This window comes from Conger conger, chromosome 5, assembly GCF_963514075.1.
Source record: "Conger conger chromosome 5, fConCon1.1, whole genome shotgun sequence".
In the NCBI taxonomy this organism is placed as follows: domain Eukaryota; kingdom Metazoa; phylum Chordata; class Actinopteri; order Anguilliformes; family Congridae; genus Conger; species Conger conger.
Genome location: NC_083764.1, coordinates 64,255,556 through 64,275,850, shown reverse-complemented (window position 1 = coordinate 64,275,850; position 20,295 = coordinate 64,255,556). Strand labels below are relative to the sequence as shown.

Below are 20,295 nucleotides of genomic sequence, written 5' to 3'. Positions count from 1 at the left end.
CTGGCTCAGAATACAGATTATTGCTGCTTGCTTTTAAGACTCTTCCCCCGTCGTAAAGAGAATAAATACTACTTATCAATTACACTTCTGTTAAAGACTGAGCTCGAACTGAGTTAAAGACGATACACGCTTATTTTAGTGGGCGTCATTTATTTTGGTCTGATAAAAAAGGTCTAATCCGAAAGTGAAACATTGCGTTTTAGTTTACAAAAGCTTCACAATCAGGCGCGTCAGGCACGCATGTGCCTTGCTTTTGTTATTATGTGTAATAAATCCCACTAACAAACAGTATTTCAAAATAATATGAGCGCCGAATTGAGCCGAGACAGCCTCGCGCAGAATAAGAGCATCGTTCGTGCTCTGCGTATCGTAATCAATACACAGTCCTGTAACGGTGACTCCTTTGCACATTTTAAGTTCTCTCACAAGACGATTGTATTATTTTTTATTTTTTTCACGTTTCCTCCCTCACCCCAAATTTAAAAAGTGGAATCTTTTTATTAAAAATAGACATTTTGTAGAATGAAAAGCATCTCGCAATAAACGAATGGTAATTGGCGATACAATCAAACTAAGGATACAGAAATCTTATATTTTACTTTTTAAACATTTAATTAAATATTAAATATTGCCATATATAAAACCTGCGCTGATCCATACTCTCCCACCACTCCAAACACCTCTGTTACCGATTTAGCAAGAAAATACAGTCTGCAGTCATAAAAGCGACATTTCAGATAACGGTTTGCCTAAAAAAAACAAAAAAAAACGTTAGTAGATAACAAGCAATCCGCGTAACCTACCTGTTTTGTAGTAAGCCTGTATTGATCCTGCCGTTACACGCAGCCAAGGGTCCGCAAGAAAACCACAAAAACTTCTGCCTTTCGCGACGCAGCGCCGCGGCTCTTTTATCAACTGCGAGGCGAGCGTGGCGAGCTCGAGGCGACCATCTGTTCAAAGGGAGTCTGTTCAGCCGCCCAGCCTCTTAAAGCGCCCTGACACCTTTCGGCGTAAATACACACACAGTCTACGTCGGTTACACCGATGGTCGGCACTCGTTAAACGATGTATTATTGGTTTGATTTCATTTTGAAAACATCCCGTAGTATATAAACAACATAAACAACCTACCACTGTCAGGACAGCAGAATCCCTCCCCATATTCCGGCGCAGACTAAAAACACACATTTTCATGTAAAAACACTCCTCCCTCCTGATCCCCCCTTCCAAAAATCCCTCTTGTACACCCTATATTATTAAAAGATCAGTCCTCCCCCGTGACCCCCCCCCCCTTCTGATATCCCTCTTGTACATCCTATATAAAAAAATACATTAAAAATGCACTTACGATGACTATTGTCTTTTGGTTAGAACAGCCGTTCATGCGTGTTTTGCTAATTATTGATGCTTTTAACTTGTTGAAGAACCTATGCACTTGTGAATCCTGTATGGCATGTTCAGTGTTCATTTAACTCTGACAGGATAGCCTACACATGAGTCATGATTCATATAGCCAGGGTCATGTCAGGCAAATTGGGACATCCGGTAAAATGGGACATATAAGGTTTAAGGCACTGCGCTCTGTAAATATTAGCAGCCAATCGCTTGTAATTGTTGCTACAACACTACTTAACGTAAAGCCATCATTTTGATTGGTCTGTGCTAACCAGAAAGTGTGTGGCAAAACGTTGAAGGACGTCAGGTTAGCACTGTGGCTCAACGAATTTCACTTTTGCATAATAAGGCTGTTAAACCAAAAAGAGACTAATTAACAATCTGCAGAACTGTATTATGATGAAGTCTTTTATGAAGTCTTTTAATTTTACTAGACAGAATTACAGAATACACATTGTTTTTACTGAATACACAAGCGTTTCAAGCACTGTCCCATTTTAACAAAAGGTGTTTGATAAAATGCGACAAGAATTTCAGCTAAATTGGGACACTTTTCAGTGTTAATGGTTGCAATAACATCGCAATTTTATCAATTATGCGAATAATTAATTTATTGTAATTCTTTTTGTATTCATATAACACCTGATTCCCTAATTCACTCTGTTCAGTCCTTCTATAAGCTATAATTTACTATGTTGAATTGTACCATGTGTAGATGAACAGCCCTTCTCCTGAGTCTCAACCAAATGTTCAATGTTCAAATTAAAATAAATATTTGAATGTCCCGATTTACCTTATAAGCTGTCCCATTTTACCTGAACATGCCATCAGCGTGTTTTTGAAGGTTAGTAGTTTCTAATCAAGTATATTTTAAAACATAATTTAAAAACAGAAACCTACCAAAAAAGTGTCCCAAATTACCTCATTCCACTATATGTAATCTGTAAGAGTTGATTTAACATTGAATATTTGACTGTGTAAGAAACGGTTATCAATAAAAATAGAGAATAGTGAGCTTCTTTGGGTGTGCCAAACAAGTCGCCCAGTAACAAACTCCACTGTATTTTGTCAGCATTCAATTAGTCTCCACTTTGAAACGTTTTCACGTCGCCTACATACTTTATACTTTCTCTGCCTCACCTTTATTCTGTTGTTTTCTCTTTAGGTGCGGGCTACTCATGGTGAGTGGTGATTGGCAATAGTTTGTATTTTTGTAGTTTCCCTGTTTAGTCACTGCAGTAGGCCAACGCAGGGTCCAATTAATTCAAACATTGTTTATATATGAGTTCAAGAAGGACAAAATATTACTATTTAAGATGTAAGATGTCCACCAGCCAGCGTTGATTAAACATTGAGCGTTTTAGTTTGAATCGTATGTGAAGCTCCTAGATTCCAACCGCCGGGGAATGACTGGCAGTCTCCTTGGTTACGTAATCTGCCTTCTTCCACGCCCATGCCGATTCTATACGCCAACGCTCGGAGGCAACCGCGACTGTACATTCGACTTCATACTGCCCTGTCACCTTGCAGTAAACGATCCCAAACAAACTGCTGTTGTAGGGAATTAACACTTCCATAAATAAGCGAGCGACTTAAATAACTGAGTAGGCTATGTAATTATACAGTCCAACTATCGCCAAAATCACAGACGCAAAAGTACATTTTTTTCTACACCCAATTACAGTCAAATTAAGCTGAATGTAGCCTACAGAAGCTTCACAGGCTGAGAGCTTGCCATGGCATTAGGTATTTGTGGATGCACTTTTGTTTGGATAAGTAGGCCTATGCTTTCTATGTGGGAAGATGTGTTTGTGTTTTAAAGTTTAGCAAGTGGGTTCTTTGTTTCAACTTACAGTAGCCTACCAGTCAAAAGTTTGGACAACACCTTGCCTTTTTCTGGCTTTTCTGATTCATTTTTTATTTCCTCTATTTGCAATTAAACAATTCATATGCAGTCAAAATTCGCAGATTACCAGCTTTCATTAAACCATGTTTTTATACCTTTTGGTTTCACCGTGTAGCACTTTTTGTACATAGTCCCCCATTTCAAGGTTTGAGAAAAATTAACAATGTCAAATAAAATAGTCAGGTTTTGTATTTGGTTACATATTCTTTGCATGACATGACTTCCTGAGGCCTGTGACCTTAATTAGTGAACCTTTATTAAAAATGCTTATTTATTACAGCATATTCAACCAATCATATTACCAAATTGTTGCGACTTCAAATATTTGGCACTGATGCACAGGCATCAGAATTAGTCTGTACTAAACATCACAAAAACATATTGGCTGTGACATGTTCCCTCATAAAATCTGCATGATTGAATCGATCTGTCCGTCACCAACAGAAATATGGAATATTTTCACGGTGGGAATCAGAGGGAACAGGCTCTTTTTGGTGCCGACACAAGCAGATGAATGCCATGCTATGAGACAATAGTAAATAGCCCCCCCCCCCCCCCCCCCGTGAACCTTTTCCAAGTGCTGGTGAAGATTCACTTCCTCTGTGTGAACAAATGGGCACTGAGAGCAGGCAAAGACCTCAGACGATGCCTCAACAGTTTGTCCTGATGAGAGAGAAGATGCACATGAAATATTAAGGATATTAATGGAGATGCAAGATGGCATTGATAAATATCACTCAACTGGAGAATAAAACAAACATGTGTACCATCTGTGTACCCCCCCCCCCCCCTTCTCAGACCTCTCTGCAACTTTTATTTTGAAAATGTTCTCCCGTTTGGCATTCGTTTTGTTGCTGTGTCTCACTTTAATCCATTCGTTTGCAGCTGCAGAACAATGCCTGTGCGCTTACTGTAAGTGTCGCCTAATTTCTTTATCTTTGATTTATTCATCCCCGTTTCAGTGCTGAGCAACTTAAATGGAAGCGAACTGCGCAGAGAGCGATACCAGGGGTGCGTATCTGTGTCTTTGTTGACGGAGTGTTTCACAAAACGTTGCTACGAGTGAGCTCGATGCAATGATCAGAGATTCATTCATTTATGTTTATGCAGGTAAGGTTTTAGTAACAGCTAAAAGTAGAGCAATACAATTGTGCAGTTACAGATGTGGTCGTTAAAAGTCAATGAAGATATTCATAAGATTTGGTTACTGTCTAAAGTTTCCTTGCTTCTGTCGTTCGTGGGAACTGGATTACTGCACAGGTGCTACGTGCGTGGGATTTTTTTTGCAAGAAAATGTAGTTCCGGAACTAAGGTTCCCACCCCAGTGTTTTTTTAATTTATTTTTTTAGGATATCGCAAATCTGGCGATAGAATTTTCAGCAGAAACGGGTAATTGATCTTTAATCGAACTTCCTTGGTGGTTTTGCTACACACATCTTACCCCACACACAGCAGTAGTGGATCCCATCTCAAATATTAGGCGATAAAGGCACAAACTTCATTTAATCACTCATTTGTTCTCAGTGTGACAGCCAGCATCTAGTTCTTCTACACCTCATGAGTGGAGCTATTGGGAGTGTTCCATTATAAGCATCTTTGAAAGTTAATGGACTGAGTTGTGTTGAACAATCTCAGCTGTAAAATGTGTCCGCATTGACATCACTTGAGCAGGGATTGAAGCTACAACTGTAGCCTGCTGTAACGTTAGTTGGTGGACTTTGACAACTTGGCTACCTTTTTATTGGCTTTTGATTTGGATTCACATTCAGTGCACTTCACTGTTGTAGCTAGCAAAAAAAATTGGCTTTGTCTCCTGGCCGTCATAAGGCTCAAATATAAAAATCAATCAATCAGGAACATTGCAAAAACCATGGGCATGCCCAAGTCAATAGTTTGGTTCATTATTAACAAAAAAAAACATGTCAAAAGACCTGGTAGACAGAGGGTCAAAGTCTACCATATGTAGAAGATGACACCAGCAGGACTACAGAGGGTACACTACAAAATGCAAACCACTGATAAGCCTCAAGAACCTGTTGACAGAGGAGACAAAGATTAACATGTACCAGAGTGATGAAACAGGCTCACTTGTCTTCATCGATGATGTGACTGCAGAAAACCAAATGTCCCCAACTTATTGAACGGCACTGCATAATGCAACAAGACAACAAACCTGAACAAACTGCTGGAGCAACGAAGGGGTTTTTGATGGCTAACAAGTGGAAAATCCTGGACTGGCCGAGTCAATCACCGAATCTGAATCCAATTGAACGTGCATTTTACATGCTGAAGAGGAGACTGAAAGCAAAAAGTCCCTGAAACAAGCAGGATGTCCATATGTCGTAGACTTCAAGCAGTCACTGCATGCAAATGATATATAAGCGTATATTATAAAAAATATATTGCTTTATTCTTCGTTATGTTAAACTGTCCTATATTTTTGATGCCCAAAAATGTGGGGGACTATGTACAAAAGGTTGTATATTTTTGAAACGGTTCCTCCGTTATGGAGGAGTACAAAACCAAGAGCAAATATTGTGTCACTGCGGCCACTTCCCAACTCTTTGTATGTATGTATAACTGGACTGTACTTAGGCACTCCACACACTCAAGTCTTTACTGATTTTCTCAGAACAGATTGCCAAATGTTCCGTGACTGTCTCTCCCTTGCGCATTGTAATAAACTTAAATTCTCTTTCCAGAAGTTGTCCTCTCTCTTGAGAGAAGTTTGTCCTGCATTTGAGTCCATGGAGAAGGGCAAAATATCAGAGCAATTAACACAAATTTCTTTATTCTCTTGTAGCCACTGTTACCTTCATGGAAGAGTGTAAGCTGGCCTCTCTGTCCCACCCCCCTCCCATTAGAAAGTTGGCGGATTCGACCAAGTTGACTCACTGCAACAGCCAATCAGATTCTATAAAATGTTTAAATTCCGCCTCTTTGGGTGGAGTTGTGAAGGCTGAATCTGTGATTGAATCCACAGATTACACAGGGGTGGAGTCAGAAGCAACATTCAACAGAAGTGACGACATAGAAGAGAGGACAGAGTGGAAGACTTTATCTGAGATGACCCAGGAGGAACAAGACAGACTATCCAACATGAAGGAGGAAGTGGAGGAATGTGAGGAGAGGCAGAATGTGAAAACGGAGAAAGAAGAAGGTGTTATAGATGCTGAGGGACTGAGAAGAGACCAAGAAAAAACGAGGGATGAACAAAAGGGGAAGGGTGTAACTGATCTAACCTGTGCAACTCACATATTTCAGAAGAATGGTGTGAAATCAGAATACAGTCAACAGGACAAGGAGAAGGTGTCCACTCTGGTCACTGCCTGCCTGCTGAATCAGCCAAGAGTGGTGATTTGCAGAATAAAAATAACAGGTAATTCAATTCCTGAGTTGCCACATCCTCGTCCCTTTGCCACGAAAGGAGAGCAGGGAGTGACATCTCGACAGAGATGGCAAGAGCCCTCACCGATGAAGGGAAAGTGTTCACTGAGGCAGAAAGACCATGTCATGACCTGTAAGAGAAAGATAATTGGCCAGCTGGTGAGACCGCAGAAACACCAGTCGGCTTCTTCAGAGAACGGGTAAGTGTGGTGATCTGGACTGGGTATCTCTTCTCCTCATCTCAACCAGCCTTAAACAACTATATAATGTGCCTTCATTTGTCTTGAACAGGCTCTGTCTTGAAGCCTCCCATAACCCTACAGTCATCACTCCAAGGAACCAGAACAGAGGTTAAGCTCCCTTCTGATCATTTTCTCAAAGAACAGGCGTTTCTATTTCCAGCCTTTGTTTTTTCAGTAAGAAATGCTGTGTAGTCATTTATCTGACCAAGGACAAGGAGAGCGAGTACACAGATGGTACACATGTTTGTTTTATTCTCCAGTTGAGTGATATTTATCAATGCCATCTTGCATCTCCATTAATATCCTTAATATTTCGTGTGCATCTTCTCTCTCCTCAGGACAAACTGTTGAGACATCGTCTGAGGTCTTTGCCTGCTCTCAGTGCCCATTTGTTCACACAGAGGAAGTGAATCTTCACCAGCACTTGGAAAAGGTTCAGCCAGAGGAGCTCAGAGAGACTCTGGTGTCTGGAAGAAGTGGAGCTGAGAACCCATTCAACAGCAGAACACCTCAGTGCTCCAAAGCCCCTGAGACACTGCCCATACCAACACAGTCCCACACAGGCACTTCAGGAGCCCACAAATGCCCCCAGTGTGGGAAGTGCTTCCTATCCAAGTCACGACTGACAAAACACCAGCAAACCCATACAGAGGAACGTCCATACCAGTGCTCCCAATGTAGAAAGAACTACAAATCAAAAACAGGATTGACGTATCACCAGCAAACTCACACTGGAGAACGGCCACATCACTGCTTACAGTGTGGGAAGAATTTCATCTGCTCATCTTACCTGATCACACACCAACAAACTCATTCAGGAGAACGTCGATACCACTGCCCCCAGTGTGGGAAGAACTTGAAATCAAAAAAAGGATTGACATTCCACCAGCTAACTCATACAGGTGAACGGCCATATCACTGCTCCCAGTGTGGAAAGAGCTTCAAGTCAAAATCTGAATTGACAGTCCACAAAATATTCCATACAGGGAAACGGCCATTCCACTGCTCCCAGTGTGGGAAGAGCTTTGTCACGTCATCACACCTGACCACACATCAACGAATCCATACAGGGGAACGACCATACCACTGCTCCCAGTGTGGCAAGAGCTTCAAATCAAAAACAGAATTGACAGTTCACACACGACTGCATACAGGGGAACGCCCATACCACTGCTCCCAGTGTGGGAAGAACTTCAATTCAAAATCAGATTTGACAGTCCACTCACGAATCCATACAGGGGAACGGCCATTTGACTGCTCCCAGTGTGGGAAGAACTTCAAATCAAAATCAGATTTGACAGTCCACTCCCGAATCCATACAGGGGAACGGCAATTCCACTGCTCCCAATGTGGGAAGGGTTTTATCTCGTCATCGAACCTCACCACACACAAGCGAACCCATACAGGCGAGCGGCCATACCACTGCTCCCAGTGTGAGAAGAGCTTCATCTCATCGTCACACCTGAGCAGACACCAGCAAATCCATTTAGGGGAATGCCCATACCAGTGCACCCAGTGTGGGGTGAATTTCAGCAGTTCAAAAAGTTTAATGTCCCACCAGCGAACTCATACAGGAGGACGCCTGTACCACTGCACCCAATGTGAAAAGAACTTCATGCAGTTAAGAAGTCTGCGGAGACACCAGAAAGCTCATCTATAGCAGTGACTCTAGCGTGTGATGATTATCTGTCGGCTACTTGTTTTAATACTGTATTAATGTGACTATACAAGATCGTATCCTGAGACAATGGACACAGGAGAGCAGCCATGCAGTGTTGTGTTGCTCAGACACGATAAGGAGGCTCACAAAGAGGATCATAAGCCTAAATGCACAATCAAATGCCAAATGGTAGAAAGCATGAGTGCCTAGATTCTTTATATTGTAGCAGTCTGTAAAATATCATGTGTTAAAATAATTGTTTGCTATGTTTGTTGGATATGACCCGTTTAGAATAAAGGATTCAAAATAACAAATATATATTTTAAAACTTTAATTACTGCTTGTTCATTAATGTTGCTTTCCTGAGGTCTCCAGATTACGTGAATGCTATGACTGACAATGTGCCATAGATTGGGCTACGACTTGCACCTTTGACCTGGGTTGAGGAGGTGGGTGCCGATGTGTGGAAATAGCAGACTTGGGTCTTGGCAAAAATGACTTTGGGTTGAATTTTAATCCGAATTAGAATTCAATCCTCTCTGATCAGGATAACAAAAATCCCCCCAACAACAAAAATAGAACCAAACTCTCGCTTCCCAGACTTTTTTCCCCTTCCTCTTAATTATTTACTGCAAAGCTGAAGTATTCCCTCCATACCTCCAACCAATCAAAATGAGAGAGACAACATACAATGGAATAAACTAAAGCTGTATTTGTTCTCAGTGGCACAGTATATTGCCATATCCTGGTTTTATTAATTCACCACATACAGTACTGTGCAAAAGTTTTAGGCAGGTGTGAAAAAATGCTGTAAAATAACAATGCTTTCAAATAGAAATGTTAATAGTTTATTTTTTATCAACAAAATGCATGAACAGAAGAAGTGAATGAACAGAAAATCTAAATCAAATCAATACTTGGTGTGACCACTCTTTGCCTTCAAAACATCATCAATTCTTCTAGGTATACTTGCACACAGTTTTTGAAGGAACTTGGCAGGTAGGTTGTTCCAAACATCTTGGATAACTAGCCACAGTTCTTCTGTGGATTTAGGCAGCCTTAAATGCTTCTGTCTCTTCATGTAATCCCAGACAGACTTGATGATGTTGAGATCAGGGCTCTGTGAGGGCCATACCATCACTTCCAGGACTCCTTTACATTGAAGATAGTTCTTAATGACATTGGCTGAATGTTTTCGGGGCAATCAGATGCCTCCCTGATGGTACTGTGGTATACTTCTGAGCAGACTTCTCTTCACAGTAGATGGGTGTACCTGGGTCCCACTGGTTTCTGCCAATTCTGAGCTGATGGCACTGCTGGTCATATTCTGATTGCGAAGAGAAGTAAGCATAATGTGTCTTTCATCTGCTACACTAAGTTTCCTTGGCCGACCACTGCGTCTACGGTCCTCAACATTGCCTGTTTCTTTGCGCTTCTTCAACAGAGCTTGGACAGCACATATGGAAAGCCCTGTCTGCCTTGAAATTTCTGCCTGGGAGAGACCTTGCTGATGCAGTATAACTACCTTGTGTCTTGTTGCTGTGCTCGGTCTTGCCATGGTGTATGACTTCTGACATTAAACTGTCTTCAGCAACCTCACCTTGGAAGCAGAGTTTGGCTGTTCCTCACCCAGTTTTAACCCTCCTACATAGCTGTTTCTGTTTTAGTTGATGATTGTGTTTCAACCTACATATTAAATTGATGATAATTAGCTCCTGTTTGGTATAATTGGTTACTCAGACACCTGACTATATGCCTATAAAATCCCTGACTTTGTGCAAGTGTATCTAGAAGAATTGATGCTGGTTTGAAGGCAAAGGGTAGTGATTTAGATTTTTCTTCTGTTCACTGACTTTGCATTTTGTTCATTGATAAAAATAAACTATTAACATTTCTATTTTTGAAAGCATTTTTACTTTACACCATTTTCACACCAACATTTGCACAGTACTGTATAATTTCTCATAATTGTGTCGGCAACAAACCTTTATTTTGAAATATTTCTCCCATTGGTATTCGCGTCATTGTCGTGGTTCACTCGTCTGCAACTGCGGGACAATAGGCTACTTGTGTTCGTACTGCAAGTGTCACCTTGTTATAACCATTTCTAACGCGGATTCTTCACACCGATTCGAGTACTGAGCAACATGACGCGTTTAACTGCAGAGAGCGATACCAGGGGTGCGTATCAATATCTTTCTTGACGGCGTGTTTAACAAAACGTAGCGACGAGTGAGGTTGCTGCTACAAGATTCGTTGGTCTCTGTTTATGCGCGTCAGGTTTTAATAACAGCTAAAGGTACAACAATACATTTTTGCTGTATTAGAAGTTAATAAATATCTTCATAGGATTTGGGGCGTTTGAGCAGAGAGGAAGAGGCAGCACTTCGGGTCTAAAACGTCCTTACTGATACTTTATTAGACAGACAACAGTCACTCACAAAATGAATGGAGGTCAGTGGAGTTTTACAAAAACAGTTAGCAAAACGGGTTATTTCTAGAAATACGAAATCATACATATTCCTCTTATCCCAGATTATGCGTGCTTGGGTTTTCACGACCCAGCACAACTGCACACAACCCGTAGCTAATTGTTTTGATAATCCAAACGAAAATCAATGTTTAATGAGACTAGCGCCGGTCAGTAGCGACCCACTCTGAGCCTAACGTTAAGTAATGTTAGCAGATAATATACATCAGGCGTACTGCCGAACGTTATGTAATGTAATGCTAACCAGCTGGGTAGTTGTATTTCGCGTTCAATTCCATAACTATTCATTATAATAGTTGACTACGCTCAGCAATTACGTCATTCATATTTATTTACTCCTGTGTGTGTAGACTCTGCATCCGATGCTTTTGTGAATATGTAGTGCTTCATATGTAATATCTCGATTATTTATTTATATAGATAGGCCTACACACACACACACACACACACACACACACACACACACACATTGAACCACGATATAGGCTACATCTCGTTAGCTGGATAGAAAGATCCCATGCTTGCTAGAAAGCTAACTTAAGCCTATCTATCTGACGTTAGATGTCCTGCTTATCTACTTCTCTACGTAGATTTATTGCTCGATGGTTTGCTATCTGTTTCGCTAACTAGTTAGCGGTACTGGTATTAGTCCATCGAGAGATGGGCACTAGCTAGCTATTTCTGTGGCTATTTTAAACTGTAGGGACAATGGCAATCTATATGTTTCGCTAACTTACATACACCGGACTAAATGAATGCTTACTGACAGAGGAATGACTTGGCGTATGCTGTTCACGAAACACGCTAGCCATAGGCAGACACGCACAGGAGTAAATCCATACCAATGACGTTACAGTGCAATTGTGCAATACCCTTCATCCGTCTGCTCAACATGATTGCAAAGTATGCCTGCGTTGTCGGAACAGGTGATCCATCCTCGCAATGCAAGAACGTGTATTAACGAAATAAAAACACACACACGGTAACGTTGTTTTATTGATTTAACAACGCAATTTCACGTTACGGGTCACGTCACTTATAGATCACATCATAGCAACCAACAGGGAAAGCTTGGCAACCACGCTGTTGACTTGACGCTAACTTACGCATGAGGAGAACATAACCGGAAACCTGACCCCGGAAAGGATAGTTGTTGTAAAGGGATGGAATTTGTTCTGACAGCATTTTCAAATCATGTAAATTCTTTGCTGTCACAAGAAATTCTATTCCTCTTACAAAACTTATATTTCAGGGCTCATTCCAAGATTACAATCGCTTGTGTTTATCCTATTATTTTCTTTTCTTTTCTTTTTTTTTTTTTTTTTTTTACAAGAAACGGTAATTCTTACGCAAGGTTCCGACCATAGTGGAGCTTGTTTTAACGATATCAGGTGATACAATTTTAATGTCAGTTTTTCCATTTTAAAACTTGAAATTGAAATGTTGCCGTTAACTGCATCAATAGCCACACTATTATAAACATTTACAATTTTATTTGTATAACCATAAAAAGGGGAGGATTTAAAGCAGTTTTTCCTCATGCAAGTTACATATAATGCAAGGTAATTAATAATATGGGGAAGTTATCTGAATGAATGAGTTGGCTCATTTGGACGTTACAGCAATATGTAGTTTTTTCTAAAATTTCTAATATAAATGTAATGTTTATATTTTTTTATTAAGAATCGTATGATGCCACAATCACAAATATTATGAAAACAGAGATTAATTTAGAAACTAGTAGATATTTAAGGTAAAAATAACAAAAACTGATAAAAAAAGAACATTATAGAGGCTTTTTTTGCATTAACCAATATGACTAGAAGGATTTTGCTAAATAGTATACCAGTTAGTAAAAATGGTAAATAAAAAAAACATTTATCGGAGACTGACTGATCATTCACCACTGCTTGGGAGTCACAAAGAAACTTCTGTATGATGGCACTTCCTGTTTAGTGACTTATCAGGGTGAGAAAAATAATAAAATATAAAAACGGGGTCAGAAACTCGGATCCTGGAGAGCCACAGGGTGTGCTGGCTTTCATTGTTACTCAGCACTTTACTGTGCAATCAACTTTCATTGATCAATGAACACATCTCACCTGGTCTCTTGGGTCTGAATCGGTTGCTGAATTTTGCTAAAACAAAAACGAGCATACCCTCCGCCTTTCCAGGACCAGGTTGCCGACCCCTCTCTGCAAGTAAAGGAAGATTTTAGCTGTAAGGTGAGAGACTGCACGGTTTTAATGAGAAGGAAACAGGCACCATGGATTACAGAAATCTCAAATTATGTCTCAAATAAACAAAATTTAACCATGCCAAAATTATACAACGTAAGACCTTCTGAAATGGTATAAAGGGCCACTTCAGACACTTCCCAATTTTATTTTTCCGTGTGCCTCCCTGTGTGCAATCAAATCTTACTTGTAGGACGGTTTCCAATTTGTAATTGCTCCACCTCGTTTCAAAATTCTCATGTGGAACATTAACACAAATTTCTTCATTCTCTTTTAGCCACTGTTGCCTTTTTGGAAGAGTGTAAGTTGTCCCACCCGCCTATTAGAAGAGTGGTGGATTCCATGAAGTTGACTCACTCCAACAGCCAATCCGAATCCTTGCCTGACTCTATGAGATGTTTAAGTTCCTCCTCTTTGGTCGGAGACGTGAAGGCTGAATCTGTGATTGAAAGCACAGATTACACAGGGGCGGAGACAAAAGCAACATTCAACAGAAGTGATGACACAGAAGAGAGGAAGACTGTATATGAGATGACCCAGGAGGAAAAAGACAGACTGTCCAACATGAAAGAGGAAGTGGAGGAATGTGAGGAGAGGCAGAGTGTGAAAATAGAGAGAGAAGATGGTGTGAGAGATGCTGAGGGACTGAGAAAAGAGCAAGAAAAAACAAGGGATGAACAGAAGGGGAAGGGTGTAGCTTATCTAACCTGTCAGACTCGCAAATTTGAGAAGAATGGAGTGAAATCAGAATACGGTCAACAGGACATGGAGTTGTCCAATCTGGTCACTGCCTGCCTACTGAAACAGCCGAGAGTGCTTATTCACCGAATAAAAATAACAGGTAATTCAGAGTCACCACATTCCTTTGCCAGGAAAGAAGACCAGGCAGTGATATCTCGACAGAGATTGCAGGAGCTCTCACCAATGAAGGGAAAGTGTTCACTGAGGCAGAAGGGCCAGGTCATGACCTGGAAGAGAAAGATAATTGACCAGCTGGCGAGACCGCACAAACACCAGTTGGCTTCATCAGAGAATGGGTAAGTGTGGTGATCTGGGCTCATTCCAATTGATTATTTTTTTTAATTGATTGAGGTCCATCATCTCTACGGACAGAAGAAGTTAGAAACTCCCAATCTTTCCTTCGAGAAAGAAAACATCAGCACATCCTTTGCGGAAGTATTTTTCCAGAAAGCCTGATGTATAAATGATAGACTTGTGGATCCACCTCTCCCTATCCGCCACATCTGTAGCTGATGTTTGAAGGAGCAAGTACATTCTGTTTGCCCAATTCACATTTTCCCATCTTACTACTTTTTCTTGCCATTTTCCCAAGCCTCTCCCAATGGGTGGAGCTTGGAGAAGATAAAAGAGCAAGAAAAACAAAAGAGATGAGATAAATAAGTGATTGGAATGAGCCCTGGGTGTCACTGTTCTTTCTCTACCAACACAACTATATAATGTGCCTTCATTTGTCTTTAACAGGCTCTGTATTGAAACCTCCAATAATCCTACAGACATCTCCCCAAGGAACCAGAACACAGGTTAAGATTCCTTATGATCATTTTCTGAAAGAACAGGCATTTCTACTTCCAGCCTTAGTTTTTTCAGCAAGAAGAAAAGCTGTGTAGTCATTTATCTGACCAAGGAAAAGGAGGGCGAGCACACAGTTACACATGTTTTTTTTCTTTTTCCAGTCGAGTGATATTCATCAAAGCCAGCTTCATCTCCATTTCCTATAGGCTTAATATTTCATGTGCACCTTCTCTCTCCTCAGGACAAACTGTTAAGGCATCGTCTGAGGTCTTTTCCTGCTCTCAGTACCCACTTGTTCACACAGAGGAAGTGAATCTTCACCAGCACTTGAAAATTGTCCACACAGAGGAGCTCAGAGAGACTCTGGTGCCTGGAAGAAGTGGAGCTGAGAACCCATTCAACAGCAGAACACCTCAGTGCTCCAAAGCCCCTGAGACACTCCCCACCCCAACACAGTCCCACACAGGCACTTCAGGGGCCCACAAATGCCCCCAGTGTGGGAAGAGCTTCCTATCCAAATCACGACTAACAAAACACCAGCAAACCCACACAGGGGAGCGGCCATACCGCTGTTCCCAGTGTGAAAAGAGCTTCAAAACAAAATCAGAATTGACAGTCCACACACGAATGCATACGGGGGAGCGCCCATACCACTGCTCCCAGTGTGCGAAGAGCTTTGTCTCGTCATCGCTCCTGACCAGACACCAGCGAACCCATGCAGAGGAAGGGTCATACCACTGCTCCCAGTGTGGAAAGAGCTTCAAATCTAAATCAGTGTTGAAAGTCCACACACAAATCCATACAGGGGAGCGGCCGTACCACTGCTCCCAGTGTGGGAAGAACTTAAAATCAAAAAAAGGATTGACAGTCCACCAGCTAACTCACACAGGGGAACGGCCATACCACTGCTCCCAGTGTGGGAAGATCTTTGGCTCGTCATCGCACCTGACCAGACACCAGCGAACCCATACAGGGGAGCGGCCACACCACTGCTCCCAATGTGGGGGGAGCTTCATTTCAAAATCAGACTTGACAATCCACACACGACTGCATACAGGGGAACGGCCATACCATTGCTCCCACTGTGAAAAGAGCTTCAAATCAAAATCAGAATTGTCACTCCACACACGAAGGCATATGGGGGAACGCCCATACCACTGCTCCCAGTGTGGAAAGAGCTTCAAAACTAAATATGAATTGACAGTCCACACGCAAAGCCATACAGGGGAGCGGCTATACCACTGCTCCCAGTGTGGGACAAACTTAAAATCTAAATCTAAATTGACAATCCACACACGAATCCATACAGGGGAACGGCCATACCACTGCTCCCACTGTGAAAAGAGCTTCAAATCAAAATCCGAATTGACAGTCCACACACGAATGCATACTGGGGAACGCCCATATCATTGCACCCAGTGTGGGAGGAACTTCAAATCAAAATCAGAATTGACAATCCACACACGAATCCATACAGGGGAACGGCCATTCCACTGCTCCCAGTGTGGGAAGGGTTTTGTCTCATCATCAACCCTGTACACCCACCAGCGATCCCATACAGGGGAGCATCCATACCACTGCTCCCAGTGTTGGAAAAAATTCAGATCAAAAACAGGACTGAATGTCCACCAACTAACTCACACAGGGGAAGGGCCATACTACTGCTCCCAGTGTGGGAAGATCTTTGTCTTGTCATCACACCTGACCAGACACCAGCGAACCCATACAGGGGAGCGACCATACCAGTGCTCCCAGTGTGGAAAGAGCTTCAAATCAAAATCACAATTGATAATCCACACACGACTGCATACGGGGGAGCGACCATTCCCCTGCTCCCACTGTGAAAAGAGCTTCAAATCAAAATCAGAATTGACACTCCACACACGACTGCATACAGGGGAGCGACCATACCACTGCTCTCAGTGTGGGAAGAATTTAATATCAAAATCAAAATTGACAATCCACACACGAATCCATACAGGGGAGCGGCCATACCACTGCTCCCAGTGTGGGAGGAGCTTCAAATCCAAGTCAGATTTGACAATTCACACGCAAAGTCATACAGAAGAAAGGCTATACCACTGCTCCCAGTGTGGAAAGAACTTCAAAACAAAAGCAGTATTGATAGTCCACACACGGATCCATACAGGGGAACGGCCATACCACTGCTCCCAGTGTGGGAAGAACTTCAAAACAAAATCAGTATTGATAGTCCACACACGACTCCATACGGGGGAACGACCATACCACTTCTCCCAGTCTGGGAAGGGTTTCGTCATCGCACCTGATCACACACCAGAGAACTCATATAGGATGACATCAGAAAGCTCATACAAAGTAGCATCTATACCAGTGACGCTTGTGTGTGATCCGTCAGCTACGTGTTTTAATACTGTATTAATGTGACCTTACAGGTTTGTATCCTGACACAACGGACACAGAGAGCAGCCATACAGTATCGTGTTGCTCAGTGTGGGAATATTGAGCCTGAGGGCGGCCTGTAGCGTAGTAGTTAAGATACATGACTGGCACCCGCAAGGTCAGTGGCCGGTGTAGCCACAGTAAGATCCACTCAGCCCTTGGGCCCTTGAGCAAGACCCTTAACCCTGCATTGCTCAAGGGGAGGATTATCACTTTGGATAAATGAGAGCCTATTGAGCCTTTTGGTCTCTTATTTGGGAGCAAACGCATGATAAGGGATCATAAGCCTAACTGCACAATCAGATGACAAATGGTGGAAAGGATGAGTGCTTAAATTCTGGATAGTATTTAGGAAAGTCAGTTTAATAATATGAAAATAATTACTGGCTATGTTTGTTGGATATGAACCCTGTTCAGGGATAACAGTTCAAAGTGTTTACCTTTGTTCCACGTGACCAGTGTAGCCTAGTGGTAGAATATTCGACTGGAAACTACATTTCTTGGTTCAAGCCCTGAGTTGGCATGTAGGGATGCTGACCTGCATCTGGAGAGATGAAGTTGGGTCCCTAAAATAAAAAAATAACCATGGGCCCTTGTGCAAGACCCTTAACCAAAAAACAGCTCCAGGGGCTTTTATTTCTGGCTCGCTCTATCTCTCGTCCCACTTGCAAAAGTTCCCACTGGCATTTCTCCCAGGGCATCCTTTTTAAAATAAAAGATTCAAATATAAAAAAGTCAAAATTACTGCTTGCTTGATTAATGCTGCTTTCCAGAGGTATCCGGATTACATGAATGCAAGACTACATGCTGGACTACAACAGGCGGTATGCCATAGACTAGGCTGTGACTTGTGCCTTAGACCTGGGTTGAGCAGGGGGGTGGCGATGGGCGCAAATTGCAGACTTGTCTTACTGTAAAATTGCAATGCGGTGCTCACTCTTGACTGACGCACCCCACTCTTAACCCACTTTGTTGCAGGGTGAGTCATGAACCTCAGTCCTCTCCCATCAGGATTACACAGCCTTCATGTCCTCTCTGTCATCTTCCTTTGACTCTGTGTCCCCTCACTACCAGACTAGCCCGGGCCTCCCTCCTCAATCCTTGGGCTTTCTGATGCTCTACGAGCTGACTGAACCAAACTGCGGCCAGCGGAGAGAAAATGGAAAAGGTCCTGTCTCCCCACTGATATAGCTTCCTTCCATGCTCTCCTATCATCATTCTACTCCTCTATCTGTCTTGCTAAATCTTCCTTCTTTCACTGTAAAATGAATGCAGCCACCACACTCCCGAACTCCCTATCCTTTTACTCCCCTCTGTCTCTGACACTTTGAAACTCCTCACATCCCACCGTCCCCTTCCCTTCTCCCCTTTGACAATCCTTTAATGACATTCTCCCTTTTCTCTCCTCTCTAATCAACACTTCCCTTTCTTCCAGCACTATGCTCGCTTCCCTTAAGAGGGCCAGAGTCACTCCTCGGCTCAAAAAACCTACTCTTGACCCCTCTGCTCTGAACAACTACCGGCCTCTGTCTCTCTTCTTCCCTTCCAATCTAAAACTCTGGAACGTGCGGTCTGCTCCCAACTGTCAACTTAACAATCTTCATGATCCCAACCAGTCCAGCTTCAAGAGTGGTCACTTCACAAGGTTTGCCTACCTCTCTGGTCATTCCTACCGTCCCTCAGGGCTCAGTTCTTGGTCCTTTCCTCTCTATACACCATGTCTCTTGGTTCTGTTCCCATCGCTTTTCTAGCCATTCTTAGGTCAAAAGCACTTTGTTTCCTTCCCTCCCAATACCCAGGTGACCATACAGATCTCTGCCTGCTTGGCTGAGCTTCTCTCCATCCCTGCTCCTCTCCGACAATCGACCTCTCACTGATTGTTGAGGACTTTGTAGTATCCTCCTCCCATACAGCCAAGAATCTTGGGGTGACTCTTGATAACCACCTTACCCTCGCTCCACATATATTCTCCACTGCCAGAACCTGCAGGTTCTTCCTCCGTAATATAGGCTGTTTCCATCATCCCGTGATGGAGAAAGCCACCCAGCTCCATGTCCAGGTGCTTGTCATCTCCCGTCTGGATTACTACAACTCCCTCCTGGCTAGTCCAGCTGGTCCAGAATGCTGCAGCCCACCTGACCACCAGTCAGCCCAGGTTGTCTCAGGCCACCCCACTCCTCATTGGCCTCCACTGTTTTGCTAGTTATGGATTTGATGCTTTTAACCTTTGGAAGAACCTATGCACTTGGAATTCGCTTTGGATTAAAAGCGTCTCCCAAATGACAAAATTGTTCAAATGAAATTGTAAATAACAACAGTCCCTCCAACATCAAAAAGACAACCAGATTTATTGTATTCATTGTTTTTAAATATTTGACAAAAAATGAAGTATTCCCTCCATACCTCCCTCCAATAAAAATGAGACGGATAACATATACAGGAATAAACTAAAGCTGTCTTTGTTCTCAGTGGCACAGTATATTGCCATTGTTTGGCTTTATTAATTCACCACATAAAATATTGTGGCATCTAGGGGGGCAAACTGGGGGCGCACAGTTCCAGGTTGGCGAGAGACCATTTTGAATGTAAATCAAAACATTCATTAATTTTGTTGTTGCCAACAAAATGTAATGTGACTGTTTAAGTTAGCTAGCTGTTCATGTTAAATAAAATGTGTGCATTGTTTGAAAAAAATGTCGTTGTGTGGGGTGTGTGGGGCAGCTGGGGGGCTATCGTCTGAGGCACCATTGCAGAAATGATTCTTTGTTTTGCTGTGTTGAAACCGTTTCCTGAGCAATAAAGTTGTTGAACCGAATTCCATTGCTTGTCAGTTTCGTCATGGAACCCTGCCACGCTACAATATAATTTAATTCTATTGCATTTCTGTGGTTTCTTTGCTGTGCTTCCCCGGTCCCCTTCACCCCAGACGTCCTCCAACAAACTTTTATTTCGAATTTCTTCTCCGGTTTGGTATCCGCGTCATTGATGTGATTCGTTTCAATCCACACTCGTCTGCAACTGCG

At 42.4% G+C, this 20,295-nt stretch overlaps 2 protein-coding genes across 6 annotated transcripts; both read left to right on the top strand.

Annotated features, from left to right (window-relative positions):
• The first annotated feature begins 4,117 nt into the window (after positions 1–4,117).
• Positions 4,118–9,623, top strand: LOC133128021 (zinc finger protein 345-like). 5 transcript variants are annotated; one of them, XM_061241227.1, is made up of 5 exons: positions 4,163–4,312; positions 6,105–6,128; positions 6,285–6,888; positions 6,980–7,038; positions 7,269–9,623. In XM_061241227.1, the coding sequence occupies exons 1-5, from the start codon at positions 4,279–4,281 to the stop codon at positions 8,588–8,590; spliced, it is 2,043 nt and encodes a 680-aa protein (XP_061097211.1). In that variant the 5' UTR covers positions 4,163–4,278; the 3' UTR covers positions 8,591–9,623. The 5 variants fall into 5 exon arrangements, with proteins under 5 accessions (XP_061097210.1, XP_061097211.1, XP_061097213.1 ...); XM_061241228.1 differs by lacking the exon at positions 4,163–4,312 and adding an exon at positions 4,343–4,411; XM_061241226.1 differs by lacking the exon at positions 6,105–6,128 and having other exon boundaries at positions 4,118–4,213.
• A 1,009-nt stretch (positions 9,624–10,632) lies between these two features.
• LOC133128019 (zinc finger protein 271-like) lies at positions 10,633–19,995 on the top strand. Its single transcript, XM_061241222.1, has 4 exons — positions 10,633–10,771; positions 13,596–14,355; positions 14,801–14,859; positions 15,093–19,995. Exons 1-4 carry the CDS (start codon positions 10,738–10,740, stop codon positions 17,255–17,257), a joined length of 3,018 nt encoding a protein of 1,005 aa, XP_061097206.1. The 5' UTR covers positions 10,633–10,737; the 3' UTR covers positions 17,258–19,995.
• Positions 19,996–20,295: the final 300 nt, after the last annotated feature.

Bases quoted from the DNA above. Each gene is read 5' to 3' on its own strand.
- LOC133128021 (XM_061241226.1), top strand. From the start codon at position 4,126: ATGTTCTCCCGTTTGGCATTCGTTTTGTTGCTGTGTCTCACTTTAATC. The intron at 4,214-6,284 runs GTAAGTGTCGCC...TTGAATCCACAG, and splicing joins ACAATGCCTGTGCGCTTACT to ATTACACAGGGGTGGAGTCA. The intron at 6,889-6,979 runs GTAAGTGTGGTG...TGTCTTGAACAG, and splicing joins TCGGCTTCTTCAGAGAACGG to GCTCTGTCTTGAAGCCTCCC.
- LOC133128019 (XM_061241222.1), top strand. From the start codon at position 10,738: ATGACGCGTTTAACTGCAGAGAGCGATACCAGGG. The intron at 10,772-13,595 runs GTGCGTATCAAT...ATTCTCTTTTAG, and splicing joins TGCAGAGAGCGATACCAGGG to CCACTGTTGCCTTTTTGGAA. The intron at 14,860-15,092 runs GTTAAGATTCCT...CTCTCTCCTCAG, and splicing joins CCCAAGGAACCAGAACACAG to GACAAACTGTTAAGGCATCG.